The sequence below is a fragment of the Pyxicephalus adspersus genome, chromosome 1, assembly GCF_032062135.1.
Source record: "Pyxicephalus adspersus chromosome 1, UCB_Pads_2.0, whole genome shotgun sequence".
NCBI classification, from domain to species: Eukaryota; Metazoa; Chordata; class Amphibia; order Anura; family Pyxicephalidae; genus Pyxicephalus; species Pyxicephalus adspersus.
This window is the reverse complement of record NC_092858.1, coordinates 44,376,883-44,399,947: the sequence shown is the minus strand read 5'-3', so window position 1 is coordinate 44,399,947 and position 23,065 is coordinate 44,376,883. Positions and strand designations below refer to the sequence as shown.

Below are 23,065 nucleotides of genomic sequence, written 5' to 3'. Positions count from 1 at the left end.
GAATTCAGATAAAAGCCATTTAGAAATCTGAGTCTGCTGAGATCATAAAACAACATTTTCATGCTTAGTTGTGGTGACAAGTAAGGAGGCTTTAAACCTTATCATCTATAGTCTTTCACAAAACAACATTGTTTTTATGGTGATATCAGCATCTTCAAAACCTTCCTCATTTCCCATCATCATCATTCAAATTAACATGATGCTCAGTCACATAGGGGCCACATATTGTGTTCATCAATAACCTCTCTTGTAGGTTTGCTATAAGGAAAATGATCAAATAAAATGATATTGATATCAGTCAGTGTTTCTGAACCAGGAGTTCCATGAGCAATGATTATTTCTCAGGTCAGTGTAAATGAAACCAATTATTTTTTTGCTATAAGGGTGATATTTTTCCCACTAACGCTTGTACTGTGAGATGTGGATATAGTAATTATAGAAGGGGTTCCCTGTAATGTATTTCATGGGTTCTCCCTATTTAAAGCCTGAGAAATGCAGCTATAGGTTATCCTGATGTGAAGATTTCTTCTCATTGCCTCCTATATGTAGAATATTCTGCTATGTGCTCAGTCCCCCTGTACTGTCGTTTAGAAATAAACATATGATATGAAAATATTAAAGAAATACTTGTGTCTAAGATGTTGTCCATACATTTATTTCCTAAGAATAATCTTTCTGTAGCTGTGTTTTCCATGTCATAGGACGTCAGTTCATGCTAACAGAACCCTGGTGGGGGGAGTGCTGAGGCCATTGTGTGTTCACAGAGAACTTCCCTTTTTACCTATAAACCAAATACATAAATGGCAGAATTCTATTAAACATTAACTGTGACTGGGTGTGTATGAGGGATCATAACAATGACAAAGTACCTATTTATTTGTGTTAAATGTGTGCTCTTAAACTGCCATTTCATACCTGTTTGCCAGTTCCTCAGCTCCAGTATCCAGGTATATCTGGAGGACATGTAAAGAATCCACACACAGTGCTGGGACAAGAACCTTCAGTACCTCAAGCAAAAAGGACAAAGTTTGCAGATTCTGCCATTTTGTTTTATGCTCATCCCTCCTGCTAAACCACTCAAGGTGATTGCCTCTTCAGCCTGGGCCTCGGCCCAGCCCTGTTCACATAGAATAAACTTCCATGTCTAAATATTGTATACTTGTAAATTTGCAATCTTTGTTTTAGAAAAAAGTACTTAAAGAGTCACTAAAGTCAAAAACAAAAAATGATATATATTTTATATATAATTATTATAAATTCCATCCTCCTGCTGTGCTCCAATTAGTCCCCCAAATGCCTTATATGCTGATATGAGAAGTGGCATATCCTTACCGCCTGTGGGTACAATTAATGTTTTGGTTAAAATGTCTTCATTTGTGGCCACCCTATTGTGCTATAGAGAGCTGAGACTACAAGTATAAACACCCACATCCATGATACTCAATGCAAGGAATCATGGGACATGTAGTTTTCCTATAGGCAGAAAGCTGACTTTGCTGTCCTGTAGTGTTCAGTTGCAAATAATGAAAAACAAGCAGCAGCTTCTACATATCTATGACTCTATCAGCAAATAGTGGTTAATTCAAAAATTAAAAAAAATATTATTTATATATATATATATATATATTTATATTTCACAAGCGTAATTGTGTGTCTGTTGCTCTTTAGATTCCCTTTAGATATTTAAGAGACAGCACAGAGTGAGATGCTCATCCTAAGGGAGGATTCACTGCTGATTAGTCATTCATTTCTGTGTGTAAATGGTAGCTTGAGCTATAGAGCCTGTATATTAAATATTTTTATCAGGCTGTAAATTATTTTGCATGTGACAGGAGCTGCAAGTTCTATGTGCTGCTCAAAAAAATGAATGAACGAAAAAAAGAAAGTGCAAAAGAAATCAGGTATAAAACTAATATACATTATATTTAAGTGTGCGTTATGCATAATTCAAAGTTTTTATTTTAGCTTTTTTTTTGTTTTAATGCCCACTTCTTGCACCCTTTGTGTGTGAATGTCAATATATACAGTGCAGAAATTCCTTTTGTATAGAGATCTGCACAAACTACTGTTAGTTGGAGATAAGGGAATTTTCCAACTAATAACTGGCAAATTCAATAAATGGTTTTGGGGTTCATTGTGGGTGGGGGCAAATTAGTAAAGCAGGTTATTTTTTCACTTATGCTCTTTGCATTCTTTCTTTGCATGTTCCCTTATGACAAGACACTTTTGTTTTTACTAAATACTGTTGCTTGCTGACACATTGGTTATTCAAACTCATAATATAGGGGTTGATGTGATATCAAACCTTTGTCAGCTTTTTCTGAGTATGTTATATATTGGCCCTGCAGCAAGACCCACTTGTTACCTCTTCAGACAAGCACATTTGATTTCATTATCATCTTCCTGTAAATGCAGTAGGGTCATTATATTGGTCTTGAAAATGGTGCTCATTGTGAAGAATGCCTCTCATATTGATGGCCAGTGGGAAGAATTTACAGATCATTGGTGTCACTTAAACTGACCTGAGAGGTACAACTGCTCATTGATCAAGGAACCCCACGCAACCTATGGAAGAACCTGAGGGTTCTATGGAACCCTGGTTGAGGAAAAATGTATTAGACAGACGGAGGCCTATCATTAGAGAGAATTACAGTACAGATGGCAACTTTTTCCATTATCCATTTTTTCTCCCATTGCCAATAGAAATACTATCATCACATAAAATATTGTTTACGCATAGCAAAGTGATGTTACATTGGGCATTTTTGTATGTCAAGGACAGGGCTACAAGTATAATCTGATATTTACAACATTAATGAGAAGCCCCGGAATTGGGAAAGAAATTAATCATGTTAGCCTTTCTCCTGTGTTTGTATCGTGAGGTACGCAGCTAAAAAGGAAAGTCTAATTGTGGTCTTCTGCTGATGTCAACTGCATTCAGCAACCCTTATTTAATGTACAGCGCTGTGTAATATGTTGGTGCTATATAAATCCTGTTTAATATTAATAACAATATTATTAATATATGTCCCCTTGTGAATGCATTTATTGTCTGTTTAGGATATGAATGCATCCACTGCTAGCACAGGGAACCCACAATAAGAATGGTTTTATGCCAGCTCTGGGGCTTGCCCTCCTATTAATGGATATATTAAACTACCAATCTCTGTATTACAGAAGATGTCACGTATATTCACTAGCTTCACTTTTATTCTGAAAATATTGGTAGCTGAATAAACTTAAAGGTTTTATTGCTGTAGTCGTAAGCTAGGTACTCACATATCCTTAGAAAACGAACAACTAATGATTATGCATGATTATGCACGATTATTTTGAAAGATCATATTGTGCACAATTCTGTACATGTTGTAACAATACGATTGCTCAAATATAATCCACCAATAGTGTACACACGCTGGATACGATCGTTTGAATGATGCAGGGAGTGACATGTAAAGGAGAAAGTGTATTGCAGAATCATCCACGATCACTGAACGACCGTACACACAATAGATAGCGACAATCCTCGTTGTGCACTTCTTTTGTTAACGATTATCGGACGATCAGTGTTTTAATCAGATCGCTAAGAGCAGTTTTCACTTTAAAGACTGTGGAATAGGGAACCAGCTTTATAATCTAGAAAAACCAAGGGTTGTCCATTAATTTAGATTTTTCTTCAGACATGTGAGAGCAATGTGTTACTTAACATTTTTCCTATACCTGTCTATACTTTAGTTTATCTGCCCAGCAATTAGCCAGGTCTGCAGCCACAATGTGCTGAGCTCACCACAACTTGATTAATGTTTTGTGTGATCACTCAGAAATAATTTTTATAAAGTGTTACTGTAGGAATTCGTATAATGAATTCACTGTGGCTAATAGGCTTTAAAACCTTGATCAGATTATTAACAAAAAAGCTCATTTTTCAAATGATTAGCTTGTGTAACAGTAGTACATTTCCACATTTCCTTGTTCTTTCTGTCATGTCCTTGGTTGTGTTGGGTCTACTTGAGGTCCTGGTGAATTCCTGACTCTATACTTTCATTGTAACTTATAGCTACAGAGAAACAATGGTAATATTCAAGCCACTGTAATAGCTGGATTTTGATGAAATTGACTTTTTTTTCTTCTTGTCATCATGCGCACACTTTTTTCAACCATTCCAATTACAGTCAAGAAATAGTTCTTGGGTTTAAACTATTAATAAGAAGAATAGAATGCTGCACATTTTCCTTACTCTCAGTAAAACAGTCCCTTGCTTTTTTCATGAGGTCTAGCTGTAGTAGCTGTAGGTATGTTCATTTTGATTATTTTTTTGGTATGAATAAAGAGGGTGCTGATCAGACCCAGCATTTGTAATCCATTGAATTTAGTAAAAGAGTTGAATACCACAGGCAATACTTTTTATTTGCACTAACAATGGTCAGGACAAGCTTTTGGGAAATGTATCACCTTCTGGTCCAAGCAGTATTTAAGTACTGATCTATGGAAAGCCTGTTCCTTTGAAGTGAACTTTTAGCACAAATTTAAAGTATATAATGCACTACTGTAGCTATATATTCACCCTAAATTTGATTTATTACAGTGTGTGTTTGATTTAATATATTCAATATGATATGATTCAAATATTTAGAAGAATCCAACAAGGTTGTGAGGCCTAGACAATGAGGAGGAAGGTGGACATATCTGAAATTCACTTTCCATTGATGCCATGCACAACACTCAGTTTTCATTTATCCCTTAAATATATTTATTTCCTTCATGTTTTTTTTAAAGTATTATTATTAATAATAAACAGTATTTATATTGTTAGGCTCCTTTCAGCCACATTTATTGTGGTAATGTTTGTTGTACTTTGCATTACCTCAGCAAATGGTAACACATAAAAGCCATTACCTAGAATGCAATCCAATTCACATATACAAAAGATGCCGATGGACCTGGACTGCATTTCACATGCTAAAAATAAAGATCAGTTGGCATCTTATTCTTAAAAAATGGACTGCAAAATAATGCACATTCATGTGTATGCTGTAAATCACTGCAGACTAACAACATTGGGACAGATTTAATAAAGCTCTCCACCATACCTAGAATGGATTTCTTAAAACGTAATTTGCTATTTGTTAGCAAATGTTTTCAATCCTGGACCAGGTCCATTCCGGGTTTGCTGGATCACTCAGGTTCACTGATGAAAGTATATTTTCTCCAGCCTTGTAGAGCTTTACCAAATCAGGCCCATAGTGTAAATCATCTGCAATGCTGGTTATGTGATACATGAACTATCCCAAAGTGGCAGGCACTGGTTTTGTTCCATATGTTTTAGGCAATTTCCCAATCAGCTCTATCAACTCTATTATTTTTAACATGTAAGCAAACATGTTTTAAAGCAATTGGATGATTTTATAGTGGAAATATGTCACATATAAAGGTAAATATATCTATATTGCCTTGTTATTGATTTTAAAGGATAAGAAAACTTTAAAATAGCATATTTATTTGTTTTTCCCTCCTCCACTGGTGTATTGTAACAATGTTTACCTGCAGTTAGTGCTGTAGCTTCAGATCCACAGGTCCCTATATGGAATTTGTATCAACACGCTCCCCCCCCCCCCTCCTTGCTGCAAACCTGCACCCCATCTATTTGCAGCACAGCACAGGCCTCCTCAATTACAGATCAACCCACAGTGACCCACCCCTAAAGAGACAGAACCTCTCGCCCTCTCCTTAGTGCAAGATCCCCACATTGACAACCCATTCTCATTGATTTGTAAAACATGTTGAATTTATGATTCTTATCTCTTTGCACACTCACTTAAAGGTTAGTTGTGGACCCCTTATTGTCTGGATTTACATAAAAAGAAGTCACTCTATATGAGCTGTAGGATTTTGGACCACAACAGAAGTATGTTATCTACCGTATGTGATTTTCAACCATGATGAATATGCATTACAAATAGATTTTTATATGATATTATTATTGTGAACCTTTGATATTTATTTGAGTATTCATATTAAAGATTATAGTAATTTTATATTCATTGTTTCATTGGTAGAAATTATTGTTGTATTACCAACAATGCCATTAAAACCCCATTATATCATGTGTATTCTTTATATTTAATCAATTATTCACAGTGCTTCTGATTTCCTCTAACCTACAACATTCTGCGAACATGCCAGAAATCAGCACATGGTAAGGAAGTCCACTAACTTGATATTCTCTTCAGTAGATTGTGTGACAAGTTATTGTCACGGGAAACTTTTTGGGTTGGTGGATGATTGACATGAACTGTGGGGATCATTGTAGTCCAAACATTGGCAGCACTAATATAAATGTTTTATCCACTGTAGAGTATGACTTTTTTTGTGTGTTTCAAGCATGTTTCTGTACCATTTTTGGTTATCCCAAAGACTCTACAACAGATGCATAAAGGGAAATAAATGCAAACCAGTGCCATTTATAAAAGCTATACTCTATATGAAGCACATCCGCAACAGTCCCTACCCAGGACCACCATCAGAAATGTATGGGCCTATATTAGGTTCCCTTCCCCATGTTCAAAAGTTCTAGAAATAGTGATTGCACTCCCTTCTCTCTATGTCTGCAATCTCAGCATCAGAACACTTTAATGCCACTCCCCTAACGCTCCAAATACTGTACCTGACCCCATCCTCCACTTCCAGAACCACACCTGTACACCAACCCCCACTCCCACCATTGCATTTGACCTGAATCCTCTCCTGCAATACCTCTCACTACATTCCCACTTATACTCCCATTATAAATCCCATTATACTCAATGCTGCACCAATTCCCACCATTGTGCTTCCATCTCTACAGTGACTTGACCTTCCGTATTCAGAAGGGTCATACTGTAAATCTATATATTTTTTTCTTCTTTTTTGGGATATGCATACTCAACTCTTTCCTTTAATCAGGACTGTAGATTTCTAGGAGAGTCTTGGAATGCAGATAGTAAAACTGGTTTGAATACAAAGACTGTGCAGTTTCAGTGGTTACTAAAGATGGTCAAACAAAGGCCAGGTATCAGCAGAGGAAGAAGATCATTAACTGGTTAACAATCACAAGCTATTCATTCTTAGCAAATACTTCATGTGAAAGGCCCAGAGCAAACCCCTCTGCCCTCAATATACACACAATCCAAGATACAGCTCTACATATACACACACAGGGACACATACAGATATCTGCACAAACACAACCTCAAACAGAAATTCCACAATTGTATCTACACATGCAACCTGCAATGCAAACACGTGCACCAGTACACATTTTCCCCTAATACACTGAAAATGAAATAAATGACAAATAAATATGCAGAAAACATATTCCCTAGTTATGGATATAAGTTGAGGTTACATTGAGGCTCAGAGGCGAGGCGAGCAATCTCTTGCAGGCTTGGAGTCTTGGGTTCAAATCTTGGCAAGTAAACTCCAAGAAGTTTGTAAAAATTCTGTGTGTTTATGTGTATTTACTCAAACAATCCAAAAAACTTACTGGTAGGTTATTTGGCTTCATCAAAGAATTTTACATTGGACAATGGTGAGGACCATTACCCCCCTGTGAGACAGTGATATGACTTTGGGCTCTGTACAGCATTGAGTAACATGTCAGTGCTATACAAATATAAGATAATGACATAGGTGGAACTGGTGGGGCTCAGCTAGAGACCACATACCTCTCTGCTATCAGATTTCCTGATCAAAGTGAAAAAAAAGTGTTCCAAAAATATTATTCAAAGATGATGATAATGATAGCCCAGCCAGACTGGATGTCATTTGCACTTATTGCACAAGTTATTGTCAAAACCAAAGACAAGAAGGTGCAATGTCATTTCGAAATTGTAGGATTGCAAGAGCAATGGCATCATCACTGTGCCAATAGGAAAAGCTTGGTCATCCTAATGGTAAACAAATAGTTTACATAAACAGATGTTTTCCTGCATATTGTGTAATGTGAATAGGAAAAGAAGCTCACAGAAATTAAAGTTTAACTTTCGGCACACAAAAATGGCTTGTATGGCATTCCAGTGGTAATAAGGCTTTGTCAGTTATATTTTGGAATAAAACTCTAGTGATCCAGTAAACCTGGAATGGATTCAAAACATTCGCCAACAAATAGCAAATGACTTTGAAGAAATCCATTCCAGGTTTGCTGGATCACCCAGTTTCACTGATGAAAGTGTGTCCTCTCCAGCCTTGCAGAGCTTTAATAAATCAGGCCTATTGACTCTTAATAATGCTCAGCAGTGATCAGAATAAAGGGGAGTATTGGATCATTCATCATGGCAGGCCCTTTCACTACATACTTTTTGAAAAATATAAATCAAAATATACAATCAGATTGTACTGTGCGTGTTAAGTATAAGGCAGCCAGCAAACCAAAAAGAAACTCTCATACCAACCAATATAATTCTTGCACCTCTGACCCCCCTCCAACATCAATGGCGAAGCTTAACCCCTCTTGGATGTTTACTTCCACTGACAAATAGGTTTGCCATGCTTTCAGTAAACACAGTGTGGGCTTTACTGTGACTTTTTATTTAAAGAAATGCTGTTTGTTATCCTTGTCAACTGATTTGGGTAAATCCCTAAGGCAAAGAGCAAACTAAAAAGGTCAGCAGCCCTCAGCAACCAATTAGAAATGATCTGTAGGACCTGGCTAAGCATGAACTAAACTCTGATTGGTTGGAACACTTTATTATACTTTGCACATCTTTATTGCTCTAGTTCAACCTTAAAGTTTAGGTATATCAAATACTTTAATCTTGGTTTTGTATAGGCTAAAATCTTCTTGGCAGGACCCAGGCAGCCATTAAGTTCAGACTGGGGTTCTACTTTGCCCTAATCTAGACAAAACTTGGATATGCATACCCGTTACATATAATCTACATATTCTTACTCCAGCTGTGTGATTTTTGCCTCATCCTGGTCTGATTGCAGAATCAGCACCATCTTCATACTGATCACTCAGCACCTACATTGAGGCAGCTGCAGGGGTTCCGCAGAGGAAAGCCCCCTCCTAGCACACAGAGCTGCTGCCCTTTGCATTGAGCCCGCTAATCACGCTGGGATTAGACTCATTAAACCCACCGTTAGCTTCCCTGCTTACCGTGGTAATCCCCTCTGCTCCCCCCAGATAAACGCATTCCTTTAGGGCTTACACAATGTTTACTGGGGGCGACTGCAGAGTCCTCAATGAAAGTGTTGTTTTACATGTTCTTTTCCACTCGCATCTGAGAGCACAATAGGGAGGTAGGAAACGTACATAGGAGACAGATGAGGAATTGGCTCATGTAGTGTTGGTTTAAATGTGTCACAAGTTATTCAGTTTATCATGAGCTTGTCATGACCCTTGGTGACTGCCATTACTTCTGTTCATTTTCTGTCTTCATTGATTCTTTATCCACAGTGTCCAGCAATGGAATGAGCTGGATAATTTGTTCCAACAAACTAACATATACATAAAGCAATCAAACGCTAAAAATTGATGGATGTCATCATACAATTTGCAATAAAGAGGTACATGAATGTTTAAAGTATATCTAAATGCAAGAACAAAAATTGAAAACATACAAAGACTGACATTGTTAAGGTGGAAGATCTTCCATATTCATTTGAATTGATCACATGCAGTTATAGGTCCGGTTTGGTTTCAATTACTGTGATATTTTAATTGTGTTTATTGTCGCAAGTATTTATAACAAGATGACTTTTCATTTTTCCTAAACTTATTTTTACATCTTGTGGCTGGAAAATATACAAATTGTCATGTTTTTAATTGAAATCAATGGGCCTGATTTATTAAAGCTCCAAGGACGGAGATGATACACTTTCATCTATGAATCTGGGTGATTCAGCAAACCTGGAATGGATCGGTTCCAGGATTCAAAACTTTGTCTAGTAGATAGCAAATGACTTTGAAGAAATTAATTTCAGGTTTCCTGGATCACCCAGCTTTAATGATAAAAGTGTATCCTATCCAGCTTTGGAGAGCTTTAATAAATCAGACTTGTTAAATCAAGACTAATGTATCAACAATCAGCAGATTTATTTAACTGTTTCCTTCCATTGAATATGTTCATAAATTTAAAGATAATATCAGGTGATAGGCAAAATTAGTCCATAAACTAAGAATGCTACCAAATAGACAACTAAATAATCTAACTATTTGACCAGCAATGATCATTATTCTGGGCATTGCGGCTGGAGAGATCACTAAAAAACTTTGTTGCACAGGGTAGATTTGTGCAAGAGGCAATCAAGAATGTGCAATAAAAATGTAGCATCTGTACACTGTTTAAAGCCCTAACCCCTGATCTCATAACTTGTTTTGGGTCAATAATGTGATTGAAGGTAGAAGAGCAGAACAACATACAGCCAGTTAGTAGAAAGGAAGACAGTATCGCAGGTTAGATATTTCTCTTGGCACAGGACTCCACAGCAACGTTGTTAATATTTAGCTGTTTGAATTATAATTCTCATATTAAAAGCTTAGCATTTGTTCAGGCTCAGGTGACTTAAAAGGCAAGTCACATTTATATGGCAAGTTTTTAAATATTAAAATAAATTGCAATCAGATTCTTCCACAGTAAGTGATAGTTTAATCTAATAAGAGCACACTTACCATCTGTCATTTTTATGAATGGCACCATATTGCACCTATCCATAGAACAACAAACTCATCTACACAGTAAAGAAATAGAATGAAGTCTATAAAATGGGATAAATTATATTCTGTTTATTATCAGAAAACACATTAAATAAGATTACTTGTTAAAAAGATATTAAATTCTATTGAACATTCATTGTCACACATCTAAAGGAAGCTGGAACATTAAAATGAACAAATTAAATTACAATTTATAAGTAGAAAAATATACTCTAAGACTGATTGTGCAGCAGCTGTGTTAAGCAAATTTCCTTTGGAAAGTTACAGTAAGACTTGATCTAAAAAAATATATCTTATTCTCAAAAAGTGGCACTAAAATAAGCCACTTGTAACCCTCTGGTAATTAATAATGCATGGCTCGAGTCTGAGAATGTAGTATTTTTTTATGATTATAAAACATGATCATTGGTAACAAGATTGTCAATGCGCAGAAAGGAACAGCATGGAAAACTGGTGCACAGGTACAAGTGAAATAAATAACATTAACAGGTTCAAAGCTTTCTTTCATTATAACAACTGTTTGCACTTCTATAAACATGTCTCACAATGGTAGAAAGGGAATGCCACCCATTTGTTTTCTACAACCACCATTTAAAGAAAGTGAGGTCAAATGCAGACTGCTTGGCAGCCTAAAGACAGTGCCAACAAAAGGTACACCTTAAAGAATGCTTCAAGCTACAATATCATTGTTCAGTCTGAAGACAGACATGAGTTGCTCAAGTATAAATTTTCAAGTTTGAGGCTAATAAATAATATCACTGGGGAAATAAAGTTGCAGGCCAGATAAGTCATCATCACGAGGCCATGTACATTTCCTAACTGTCAGAAGTAATCTTATTCAAGGCTTATTCTTGGGACAATTGTGAAAGCTTGGGAGACTTGATTGTTGGGGAAATAATTTCTGATAATAAACATACTATTCAATAAATAGCATATCATATTTGAGTGCATTCTGTCTCTGGGTGGTATTGTTGGATAGTATAGCCTGCTTGTACTGATTTAATCATACAAAAACTTGCAGATCAGAGACTACTTATGTGTTTTCATGTACTCTGTTTCAAGCCCCACACAGTTACAAGATTTAAGACTGTAGATGTCAGTTGCTGGAAACTGTCTTTCTTTACTGAATGAATGAATGAGTGCTTTACACACAGTGCTGTTCCGTTCTATGGATAGGGGGAGGATGCACAAATGGCACCTGATCGGTCGTTCATCAATCTGCTAGAGCAGGTGTTCAGGGGACCATTGTCAGATTTGCACACAAGCACTTCATATGTGGTTGGCAAAAATATGTTTACCTTGCTTCTTCAAGGAAAATGAGCATGAGAGGGCATTCAGTGAAAAAATGTCTTTTTATGGGTGTCATTCCCTTTTTCTTTCAAATAGATAAACTCGGCATTTTCCCTGCTACTGATGTTAAAGCCATAAACTTAGATAATATTGCTGAATAGTACAGGAGTATATTGACCCCATAGAAGCAAGCTGTATTTCATTGCATTGCAGCACCATAGTAGAATGATAACCATGTATTTGCATACACACTATCATAGATCTCCAAAGGATGAGCGTTCAAAGATCATAAATGTTATGGAGAAAGTAAAAATAAATAATCAGTGCACAGTGACCTTTGACTCCTCCTATATTTGTAGTTCACCACATTTATATCTAGAGATTCTACATATTTTAACTGTACAGACAGGTGCTCAGACTTCAGTGATAGTGACACAGACAAAAGCATCAGGGTGTTCACATGGGGTCAGTGCATAGATTTTAAGCATTCAGTCTGGTCTACAAGGCCAAGCTTTTGCATACTGATAGTGGTTATTTAGCTGTTTTTGTGCATGTCTTTTGATATAGAAAAGCCTTACAAATAAAAAACATGTTGTGCCAGTCATGAGATTGTAGCAAAAAAAGACATTAAATGTATAGGTGGTCATTCATTTTAATGTCTTTGCTGGGTTAGATGATTTGGTACTAATATAAGTACGCTTGTAGCACCTAAAGCTTACAACTCCTATAGAGTCACCAGGGTAACTCATTCAAAATCTAATTAGGATCCATTAACTCACATATATAAACCATATATGTAAACATTTGAATTCTTCCCTGGCTTGTTGAACAAGCCATGTTTTCTGCAGCTGTAAGCCATATGAGAAACGGTCATGACCGGGATAAAACTGAAAACCATAAAAGGCTTGCCTTCGCTTGATCAAACATCTACTTTCCATCCTCTTCATATGAGAACCTCTTTTTTTTTTACTAAACAGGTCTTTCCAAAGAAAATGGCAATTTCTAAAACAATATTAGCAATTACCTTCTTAAACAATAACTGCATAATTTAGCACATTCCTGGTCCATCTGATCACTGTTAACATTAGCCACCAGCTTTTAATAAAGTCACACTTTGGAAATCCAGTTCTTTCAGGACCATGAACTGAGCTGTAATTGGCTTTACTGTACTCAGCAGGCAAAACAGGAAACTTGAGGTCTATGGGGACATATTTGAGCAGCATTTCCAGTTAAATCCATCCTCTTTTAAAACATGTCAAGGCATTTCCCACCCAAGGACTTTGTTGGCCAGAACATAGAGGAAGTGGCAGTACCAATGAATCCCATCATTCCCTATAAATTCTGGAATAATAGGGAACACGTTGTAAAGCAGTCTTATGGGAGCAAATGACCTGTGTGCCATTTCATGCCATTCAATAGTTGCATAGCAAGATGTCAATATGCCATCTACAAGAAGGGTTCCATGGGCAGTCAGTGGAGCATAAACCCCTGTCTCTTCCTGTAAGGACACATTAATGACTTTAGATGGTAGCAGCTGAGTGCCATTGACAAATATTTTAACAAAATCCCCAACCTGGACACGATGGGCATAAACTGGCAAAAACGTTGCCAGTGGGTCTCTGCTGGCAAATATCAGATGATTTGGAGTAAGCCGAAGGCTATAGGGATGTCCTTCAGCTTCAATAACAATAAAGGTGGCTGGCTTATCCAGATCTTTGTGCAAAAACAGCAAAATCTCTGTTGATGTCAAATGTCCTGTTTCATCTGTGGTAAGGATTTTATCACCAAGCTGTAATTCGGACAGAGGCTTACGTTGACCACCAATAAGGTTGACCATTGCAGTTCCCGGAAAGCAGCCACCAGAACGGATAGCTAAAGAGTTGTCTGAAAAAAAAAAAAAAATACATACAAATTAGAAGAAGCAAAAGAAAGAAAAAACAACCCATGAAACATGCAGCTGTATTCTGGAACACAACAATTTCCAAAGCTTCATAATTACCAGTGACTTTAAGAGAATATTGGAAAAACTTTTTAAAACTCACAAATTGTTTTCAAATCATTTGTGTTACAGAGAATGAACCAAACATTGTAGTAACTAGTAGTGCTCGGTTTGGGGAAGTAGGAATTTACATTTTTGATCGGCTACCAATCCAGAGGTCTCCTAACTGCAAAGCTTGGGTCCCAGTATATTTCCCTGGCACCCTACAAGTGGGCTGATTCTTAAGCTGCGTACACACTTGCAATTTTTGTCGTTGGAAAGGATCTTTCACGATCCTTTCCAACGACAAGGGAGTGCACGATGCATGAACGGTGCTGTACATACAGCACCGTTCATGCTCTATGGAGAGGGGAGGGGGGAGAGCGACGGAGCGGCACCCTGCTGCGCGCTCTCCCCTTCCCTTTCATTACGATCCGTTGTCGTCCATCGTCTGTGGATCCGGCAGGTCGGTCGTCCGGACAATGGACGACACCGACTGTACACACGGAAGATTTTCGCCCGATAATTGGCCGATGCCGATTATCGGGCGATAAAAATCTGCCGTGTGTACGTAGCTTTAGGGAAATCCGATTGGATGTCTATGAAACAAAAACTAATTCTGGCCAACAGCAAGGGTGTTCACCAAAGTTAGTAGACTTTAGTGGCAGCCAAAGATTTCTGGATCTTTATACCCACTCCAGCCTAATTCAGTTGTAACACAATAGGGCTGTTTTTTTAAAGCTCTCCAAAGCTAAAAATGATACACTTTCAACAGTGAAGATGGGTGATCTTGGCCCAGGATTGAAAACATTTGCTAACAATAACAAAATACTTTTAAGAAAGTCATTACAGCTTTGCTGAATCACCCAGCTTCACTGATGAAAGTGTATCCTCCCCAGCCTTGGAAATTAGCCCCAATCTCTTCAAAAATCCTGACGTTTTTATTGAAGGGATCTCCCCAGCATTACTTTATCTTTAGTGCTGGTGACTTCTTACACTTGAATGCTTTTTCACTTAGCATATTTGTTGTGGGTCAGTTTAAAAAGACCCATATTATATATTAAGCTGCTTATTGTGTATATATTACACATTAAATAAGGCAATGTGTAATGCAAATAAAGAATATTAAACTGACTCACAGTAAGCACACGCAAACACAATGCAAACACAGTAAAACATGTTAGGAACTCAGATCAAGTCAAATTGCAAGTGTGAATGATACTCTGTGGTTGAGCTTTTCTATTACTTTCTTTATTAGGTATATCTGCTTGTTATTGCAAATGGTCAAACAGTAAATCATTTGGCTGAAATTCAACACATAAATCATTTAGATATAGTCAGGAGGTTCAGTTGTGGTTTAACCAAACAGAATGGGAAATATGCATTATCTAAGGTTGATGGCCTGGAATGATTGTTGCTCACAGACGTGGTTGTTGCAACATCCCAGAAATGACTGACCTTTTGAGGTTTTCACACACAACTATTTCTCTTCAAAGAAATTGAAGTAATAGGGATCAATGAGGAATTGACAGAGAGAAAAAAATATACAACAACAATGTGCAAAACAGCAGCTCTGACTATGTCCAACTATAAAGAGTCAAATTCATAGCTACATAGTTATGGGATCACTCATATTGTACAACTAAAGAGTGAAAACAAATGTTGTCTAGTCTAACACATCTTGATTCCTGTAGGGTAATGCTGTTAAGGCAGCATGAAGAATAATGAATGTCTTCTGAATCCAGGCCCTGAAGATAGTAGGCTTTTCTGAAGGCACCATAGTTACTGACTACATAGGTGCACCTAATAAAGTGGTAACTGAATGTCTATTAGCTAAACATTCCTAAAAGTTGCTGGGAATCTAAACGGTGGTTAAAGTGTTGGGGGGTAATTTGTGGTTAATAGAATTGAATGAATGATTTCATTTTCCAAAATATATTTCATACAATATTATTTACTGTTCAACAGCAAACAGTAAACATCAAAAAAAGACTATGTAATCCCTTACTACAAAAATGTCTTCATTTATAGGTACACAACCACAAGAAGAGGAGTTGTTTTATTTTGACAATTAAAAAGATAAAAAGTGAACAATGCTGAGAATTGGTGTGTGAGATGTGAGAACACAATGGTGAGTGTGGCTTCAAGCAGAAAACAATAGGTAGTAAGTGTGAATAAGAGTGTTTACAGGTACATGAGAGAAACTGGAATAAAACAGTATAGTGGGATTAAAGTTCAGCTGGATCTTATTAATGTGTTTACTGATGTATCAGAAGCTTGTAACTTTCTCTCGTCGGTGAAAAGAGTTCATAGAGAAGGAACCAGATAATTAACTTTTAAACAGACTCTCAGATAAGCCTCACTTTCTTAGCAAGCTCCATCACTATTTTTTGGAGGTCAGGGGATCTCTCCATAATTACCTAGTGGTTGATAATCTGCGATGATCAGAATATGGGAGAAATAATTTGAGCTCACCATTCACTAGGAACAATAACACTGACAGTTTTCTTCTGTCCACAGACACTGCTTGTCCATGCATGGGGAGATCACTGAATGACAATGCTAAGAAAGCTCACAATAACCTTTATATGACCAGATAAAAACATTTCAGGTGACTTAAAGGGCACTAAATCCCACGTTACTCACCTGACCACATTCCCTTGCAGGGCGCCTCCATGGTGTTCTATGCCAGCATGTGGTAGCGACGGATCCTTTCCCTCTGTGGAAGCAGTGATCTCTATGCAGATGTCTGACATGTCCTCTCCAACTGACTCAGACATAAAGCTTTGCAATTGGAAATGGTAATGCTTAGGCGGTAAGTGTCAGACCTCTGCAAAGATAACACTGCTTCCCCATAAAAAGCAAGGTCCCATTCTACAACACAAAGTAGGGAATCGACTACCATATTTCAACTTTGATCAGTCTTTTAAGGATACCAATAGGCAGACTTTTCACCTTGGCATTGTCTAAGTATTCAGCTCTAAACTGTTTGAATAACACAAAATAACAGATTTGTTCACATATCACTGGAGTGCATATAAGTGAACAGGAAAGAACTGCAATGTGGCCTCAGGAGATCAGCTGCACTGAGATGCAACAAAGGGTTACAAAAAAAAGTAAAACATGTATCAGAATGTTCAGAAAAAGCAATGTTTTTGTTGACAGCCTCAGCAAATACTAACAATATCAGGCTTATTTATTCCATACTGAATGGTCAGAATGATCATTGTATACTATAACTCTTTACTCCAATAATAAAGCCCGGTACACAGGGGCAGATTTTCAATTTTGATCTTTTTTCTATACATTAAAACATTGGAATTAAAGGGGATTCTGCAGCCCACTGACCACACCAGACTAATTTTTGGGTTCCGAACAATTGTGCATATATAAACAAATCGTATTATGTGTACTGATGATCAAGTACCTTCTTCGGACTGGAAGGGCAGAATCTCGTACAAGTGGGTTGGATTTTGGTAATGATGATCTGATGATTGGGCAGCATGGTGGCTCAGAGGTTAGCACTCTGGCCTTTGCAGTGCTGGGTTCCAGGTTCGAATCTTAGCCAGGACACTGCATAGAGTTTCCAGGTTCTCCCCATGTTTGTGTTTTCTCTGGTTACTTCAGTTTCTTCCCAAATCCCAAAAACATGCATTTAGGTTGATTCCCCCTGAAATTGACCTCAGACTGTCCTATTGACTTTGTAAAGAACTACATAATACATTGGCGCTGTATAAATACTGTGTACTATTAATAATAATATGATCGGTTGGTTGAACACAAAAGTTGGAGTGGATCAGCTCTTCTATACTAGGCCCTTAAAGCCCAAAGGGCCCAAAGCTGGAGAGAATACACTATCATCAGTAAAGCTGGGTGATCCAGCAAACCTGGAATGGATTTCCTATTTGTTAGCAAATGTTTTCAATCCTGAACCAGATCAATTCCAGGTTTGCTGGATCACACAGCTTCACTAATGAAGCTGACTAATGACTTTTTATTAAGTGTATCCTCTCCAGCCTTGTAGATCTTTAATAAATCAGGCCCTATATCTATAGAATATAGAACATCATCTATCCACTTTGCCCATCCTCCCATTGGCGGAAAGAACTGTATACCTCCAGAAAGGGTACCTGCTTTCACTGAGACATGGACGTGTGCTTTTGATTCATAGAACACCCAGTCAAAGCCAGCTTCAACTGCAAGACGAGCCAACATGCCGTATTTGTTTTTGTCTCGGTCTGAAGTTGTGATGTCAAGTGCACGTCCTTCATAGTGCAGGGAGTCATGGGAATGGTGTCCATCCTCGTCCCAGCCTTCTGTGACCCGCAGTCTCACACCTGGCCACATGTTCATGACGGAGATAGCCAAGGCATTCACCCTATCCTTGCAGCGCTGTAGACGAAAGAAAAATGTCAGTGTATACAAATATGTGGAATATTCCATAAGCACATATTCAACTATTTTAACTTCAAGATAAAATATGCAGACAGTATTGCTATTTGTCAGCACAACTACTTAAAGTGGCTTCAAGATATTAAAGGGCTATAAGTACAAATAACACAAATCATACCTAATCCTTCACAATATTTCCACCTCTTCTGCACACAATTAGTAATGTTTTTAAAATTCTTTGTGCATTATACTTCTGCTTGAGCAATCATCTATTTTTCTTTTTTTTTTAACATAGGTGTAAAAGATTTTTGGTGATGAGAAATCAGTCACTGATTTTGTGCTGACTGGGCAAGGAAAGATATCTATGGGAAAATCACAAACTGGGTAGGTCAGAGTTGCTGGGGACATCAATAAAGCAGTTTGAAGACCTGATCCCTGCCTGCTACTGTAATCTCGTCTCCACTTACATGATCATTAAGTTTTGCCTTGACACTGCAAATCACCTGCAAATCACATAGCCATTGGCCACTTATATTGCCTGCAGGCAGTTGGGCCATGTGTGTATCTCGTACCGGCTTCTAAATTTAATGAAAGATTTTTACTAAATGTTATCTGGACCATGAAAAATATAGAATGTATAGGAACCTAATCTTGGCATGACTCTTCCATTTTCTAATCAAGAGCCATGTTATAGTTTTTATAACACTGTTGTAGTTTTATTGCACATCTCATGTACACTTTCAGGCCAAGTGATGACCATGAGTTCTTGCTACAATACTAAAGTTTACCTTGACTTTGTGAACACAAATGGTTTACTTTTACCGTTTAATTTGAAATGCACCTTTTTTTAGTACATACAATGCTCTCAATGTATATTAATAAGCAATGTTTTGCACAATATTTACCCTGCTTTTTCTAGTCCATCAGCTCTACAACTGGGAACAGATACATTTCAATAAATTAAAGGAACAAGACTTCAACAATGCTAGGGTTACCCATATGTTCCCTGAAGTGTGTAGTCTGGATTGTCCTTATTTCTATAAAACATCATGTGAGTGTGATCAGATTCAAAGAGATATGGGCAGAGAATGTTCACCTGAACCTTAATAAAATCATATAAGTTAGTTACATCTTTTGAACATGGTGAATACCATCCATAAGAATATGGAATAGAACAGAGAGAAAAGTTATAGTCATAAATTTTGCTACAAGCTCTACTGTATGTACTGAGCAAAATTGAGTAGGGAATTGAAAGACGCTAGTATTTTCTCACTGGATTAGTTTTTTCTAGGTGTACTGCCTTAGTTTTTAGGCCATGTGCATGTAAGTTTGAATGCTTTTTTCCTGAAAGGTTGAAATCATCTAATATTATATCAGCCAAACATGCTTTAGCTACATGGCACGATGACTGCAAATTAGTTTTTCCAAAAAAAAAAAAAGTTGCTAATTAACTGAATCTGCTTACAAATAAAGTCATCATACACCCTGGCTAAAACTTCAAATGTATCAAATACCCTAATATGTAATGGATTTACTATCGGTTAGTTCCCTAGAAATACTAAGTACGTAAGAGTAGAAGTGAGTAAACGACCAATAGTTTTTTACATTGCCAATTTACCCAAAGCCAGAATGTTATGACTTTTCATTTTCAATATTCTAAATCTAAACAGGATTGTAATTCCTTGCCTGAAAGGCTGAGAGCATATTGTACACCTGTACACCTTTCAAAGGCGGGTCCCAAAAATGGAGGCTCTTCCGCCAATCTGCTTTCTGTTAGTACTGGCCTACTCTTTACTATCGGTACTCCATTTTTACCTTTCCTCTGATTGTCCAGTTTCATACTAATAAAAATCTTCTTTATTTTGTTTATCAACAAGTACTTTACTTTACCTATTTTTTTCATGAATTGGGATAGAGCATATTTGCTATTAAATAATTATATTTACAAATTGTAAAATGTTTTCTCCAGAATTTCTGGGTTTGTGCCCATCCTCCTTACAGCACCCACGGTCACAGCCAGTTATCTCTGGTATGCCAGCTTTGCAGTCAGTGCCCAGCACAAAGCACAAACTTACAGCCACTGGCACCGATATGTTTCATGGGAGCTAATTTACCCAAATTGTATTTCTGCTGTTCTCACTATTGGTCACCAGATTTCACAAGGGTGGTCAACTTCAAAGTTATACAGTCTACATCTATAATAAATATACACTCTCAGTCAGCAAAAAATTCAATAACAGCTTGAACTTTGGTGATGCAGCCTAAAAGGAGGTCAAGTGTATGTCACAAGGAGATTAACCAAAGGTCAAATGCAGCTGTCAATGAGCTCTAGGATATTTCAAAAGTGTAATAAATGCAGGCTAAACACACCTGAAAGCCAACTGCATTTCCCCCATTTTTTTACAGGTGTTCTAACACCTACTTAGTGAACTTACTTACCTTAGTGAACAGTTTGTTTCTAATTTTCCTTTTTTTTATTCAGTTATAATCAAAAACATTTTTTAATAAAGTTCCAGTGAAAATCATATCACTAGATACTTGGGATTTTGAACAATTGTGGACTATGCACACTTATGTACTGCCATCACATTACTTATTCCTATTAGGTACACACACGACCAAAAGCCTATGGGGAATGTACTGTATTTTGTGGTTGGAGCAGAAAAGTTTAGTTAAATCAGGTTTTTTACTTAAATGGAGGGTTCTCTTATACTGGTTGGGACCCCTCCCCCTTAACTTACCATCTGTATGTAGGTAAAAAAACGTGTCTGTAATAGGTAAAGTTAGAGACATACTTACCATCATCTTCTGCCCTTGGCACCCTAGCAAGGATGACATCACTGCCCTTCTGGGTAGACTGCAGTGGAATGCAGAGCATGTGAAATCTCACAAGATACTCTTGCAATGGGCTGGAATGTCTTTTCTCAAGATTTTGTCTGCCTTGCATTCCACGGGTTTTCAACCAGAAGGACGGTGATGTCACACCCAGGGGTGCAAAAGATGGGGTAAGACCTGCATGCCTATATCTAAATTCATTCATTTGCTGGTTGTACTTTGGTTCATAATCAGTTAAGGCCGAGATTGGAAGAAACATGCATAAGTCCCTTCTCTGTTTAGCTACTATAAGTGTGGTGTGATGATCATATCCTTCATATGGTAGTATAGACACTGTTCTGTATTCCAGCAAGGTGGGCACTAATGCCTGGGATGTCAGAGCAATATTTGTCAGAGGTAACTTTGCTAGCCTACTACAAAAAGTTAGAAATGTACAGGATTTCTGTAATTTCAGCATTTTCTGGTACGAAATTTGGAACGTACTGCAGAGTGGCAGTGTGTTTTTTTTCTTGCTTATTGTGCACATGTAGTTTTGATGTGCCTCATTGTGGCTCAAGTGGCATTTTTTATTAACTCATTTTACCAAAGTAAGCTTTCATATCATGTGGCACTGTAGTTGGCACTGACCAGAAATATGCAGCCATGAATGCCAGCATTAAATTAGGTCCCATGTTCCGCCACTGATTGTGGCCTGCAGCACACGGCTCAATGGCTTCACTTTATTAGCTGGTCATTAATTAACTAGTTTCCATGCAAATTCTTGATTTGGAATGTAAAAAATCTAGAAACTTTAAGATTCTGCTTCCTCCTGTACTCCTACTAGAATCATTCTTGTTGAGACACCCTGCATGCATGTACAAAATTACAAATCAGCGCTCTTGGTTTAAATGCACAAAAATCAAAACCTAAAACTATTGTATGAGGCATTATGTGTGTAAACTGAATTAAACCCATTTATAGGCTGTGAGGAACAGATGAAATGGACTTTTTTAACAAATATAACCCGTCTTATGGAGAGGGAATCATTTTCTGCAATGAGTAATGATAAGCATTGACAAGTTATAACATGAGTACATGAAAACTTAATGAAACAGTTCACCTGTGTCTTAATTACTAACTTATCAGGTCACTGACATACAATACACACTACATAATGTTTAAATACAACAGGTATTCTTCATAAAATGCCATCCTTAAATTTAATTAAGCTCATCTCTAATCTTTTAAAAAATGAAAGCAGGATTTTAAAGCTTCCTTAATGCATGAAAATCTGTGGTCACATGAAGCACCAATTCCTTAGTCCTTTCCCTTTTGTTAGATTGGGAGATTCCTTTCTTTGTGTGTCCAAGACCCTACCTAAGTGCTGTAAAATTCTTGTATTGGGCCCGATTTATTTAAGTTCTCCAAAACTTGAGAGGATACACTTTCATCAGTGAACCTGGGTGATCTAAAAACCTGGAATGGATCTAATCCAGGATTAAAAACATTTGGTATCTATGCAAATCGATAGCAAACGACTTTAGAAAATCCATTCAAGGTTAGCTGGGTCACTGAGCTTCACCAAAGAAAGTGTGAATATATACTCTAGAGTTTATTAGAGTATATATATATACTCTAATAAACCTGTATATAACATATGCCGAAGTTTCTACTCTTATAGGGATCACCAAGAAGCCAAACAGGAATAAATGTTTTCCATTTCATAGGGACTGCTGCTAATTATTCACCAACAAATGAGTGGGAGAGATTGATTCACTTTTGTTTGCTTTCTTTGCGATTTTCTCAAAGCATCCTACACATCAGCCAAGACACCTTAAAACTTCTGCAGTTATTTCTATGCATTTCTCCACTGAGATAATATAGCTGACACTGGC

At 37.3% G+C, this 23,065-nt stretch overlaps 1 protein-coding gene across 2 annotated transcripts in view; it reads right to left on the bottom strand.

Annotated features, from left to right (window-relative positions):
- Positions 1 to 10,745: 10,745 nt before the first annotated feature.
- DHH (desert hedgehog signaling molecule) overlaps positions 10,746 to 23,065 on the bottom strand; it is a 36,814-nt gene continuing 24,494 nt past the window's right edge. The window contains exons 2-3 of one of the 2 annotated variants that reach the window (XM_072409279.1): positions 18,080 to 18,356; positions 10,746 to 13,870 (exon numbers count right to left, since the gene is read on the bottom strand). In XM_072409279.1, the coding sequence (XP_072265380.1) occupies positions 13,242 to 13,870; positions 18,080 to 18,356 (906 nt within the window). In that variant the 3' untranslated portion in view covers positions 10,746 to 13,241. The remainder of the gene's footprint in view (positions 13,871 to 18,079; positions 18,357 to 23,065) is intronic. The other variant, XM_072409287.1, reaches the window with a different exon arrangement.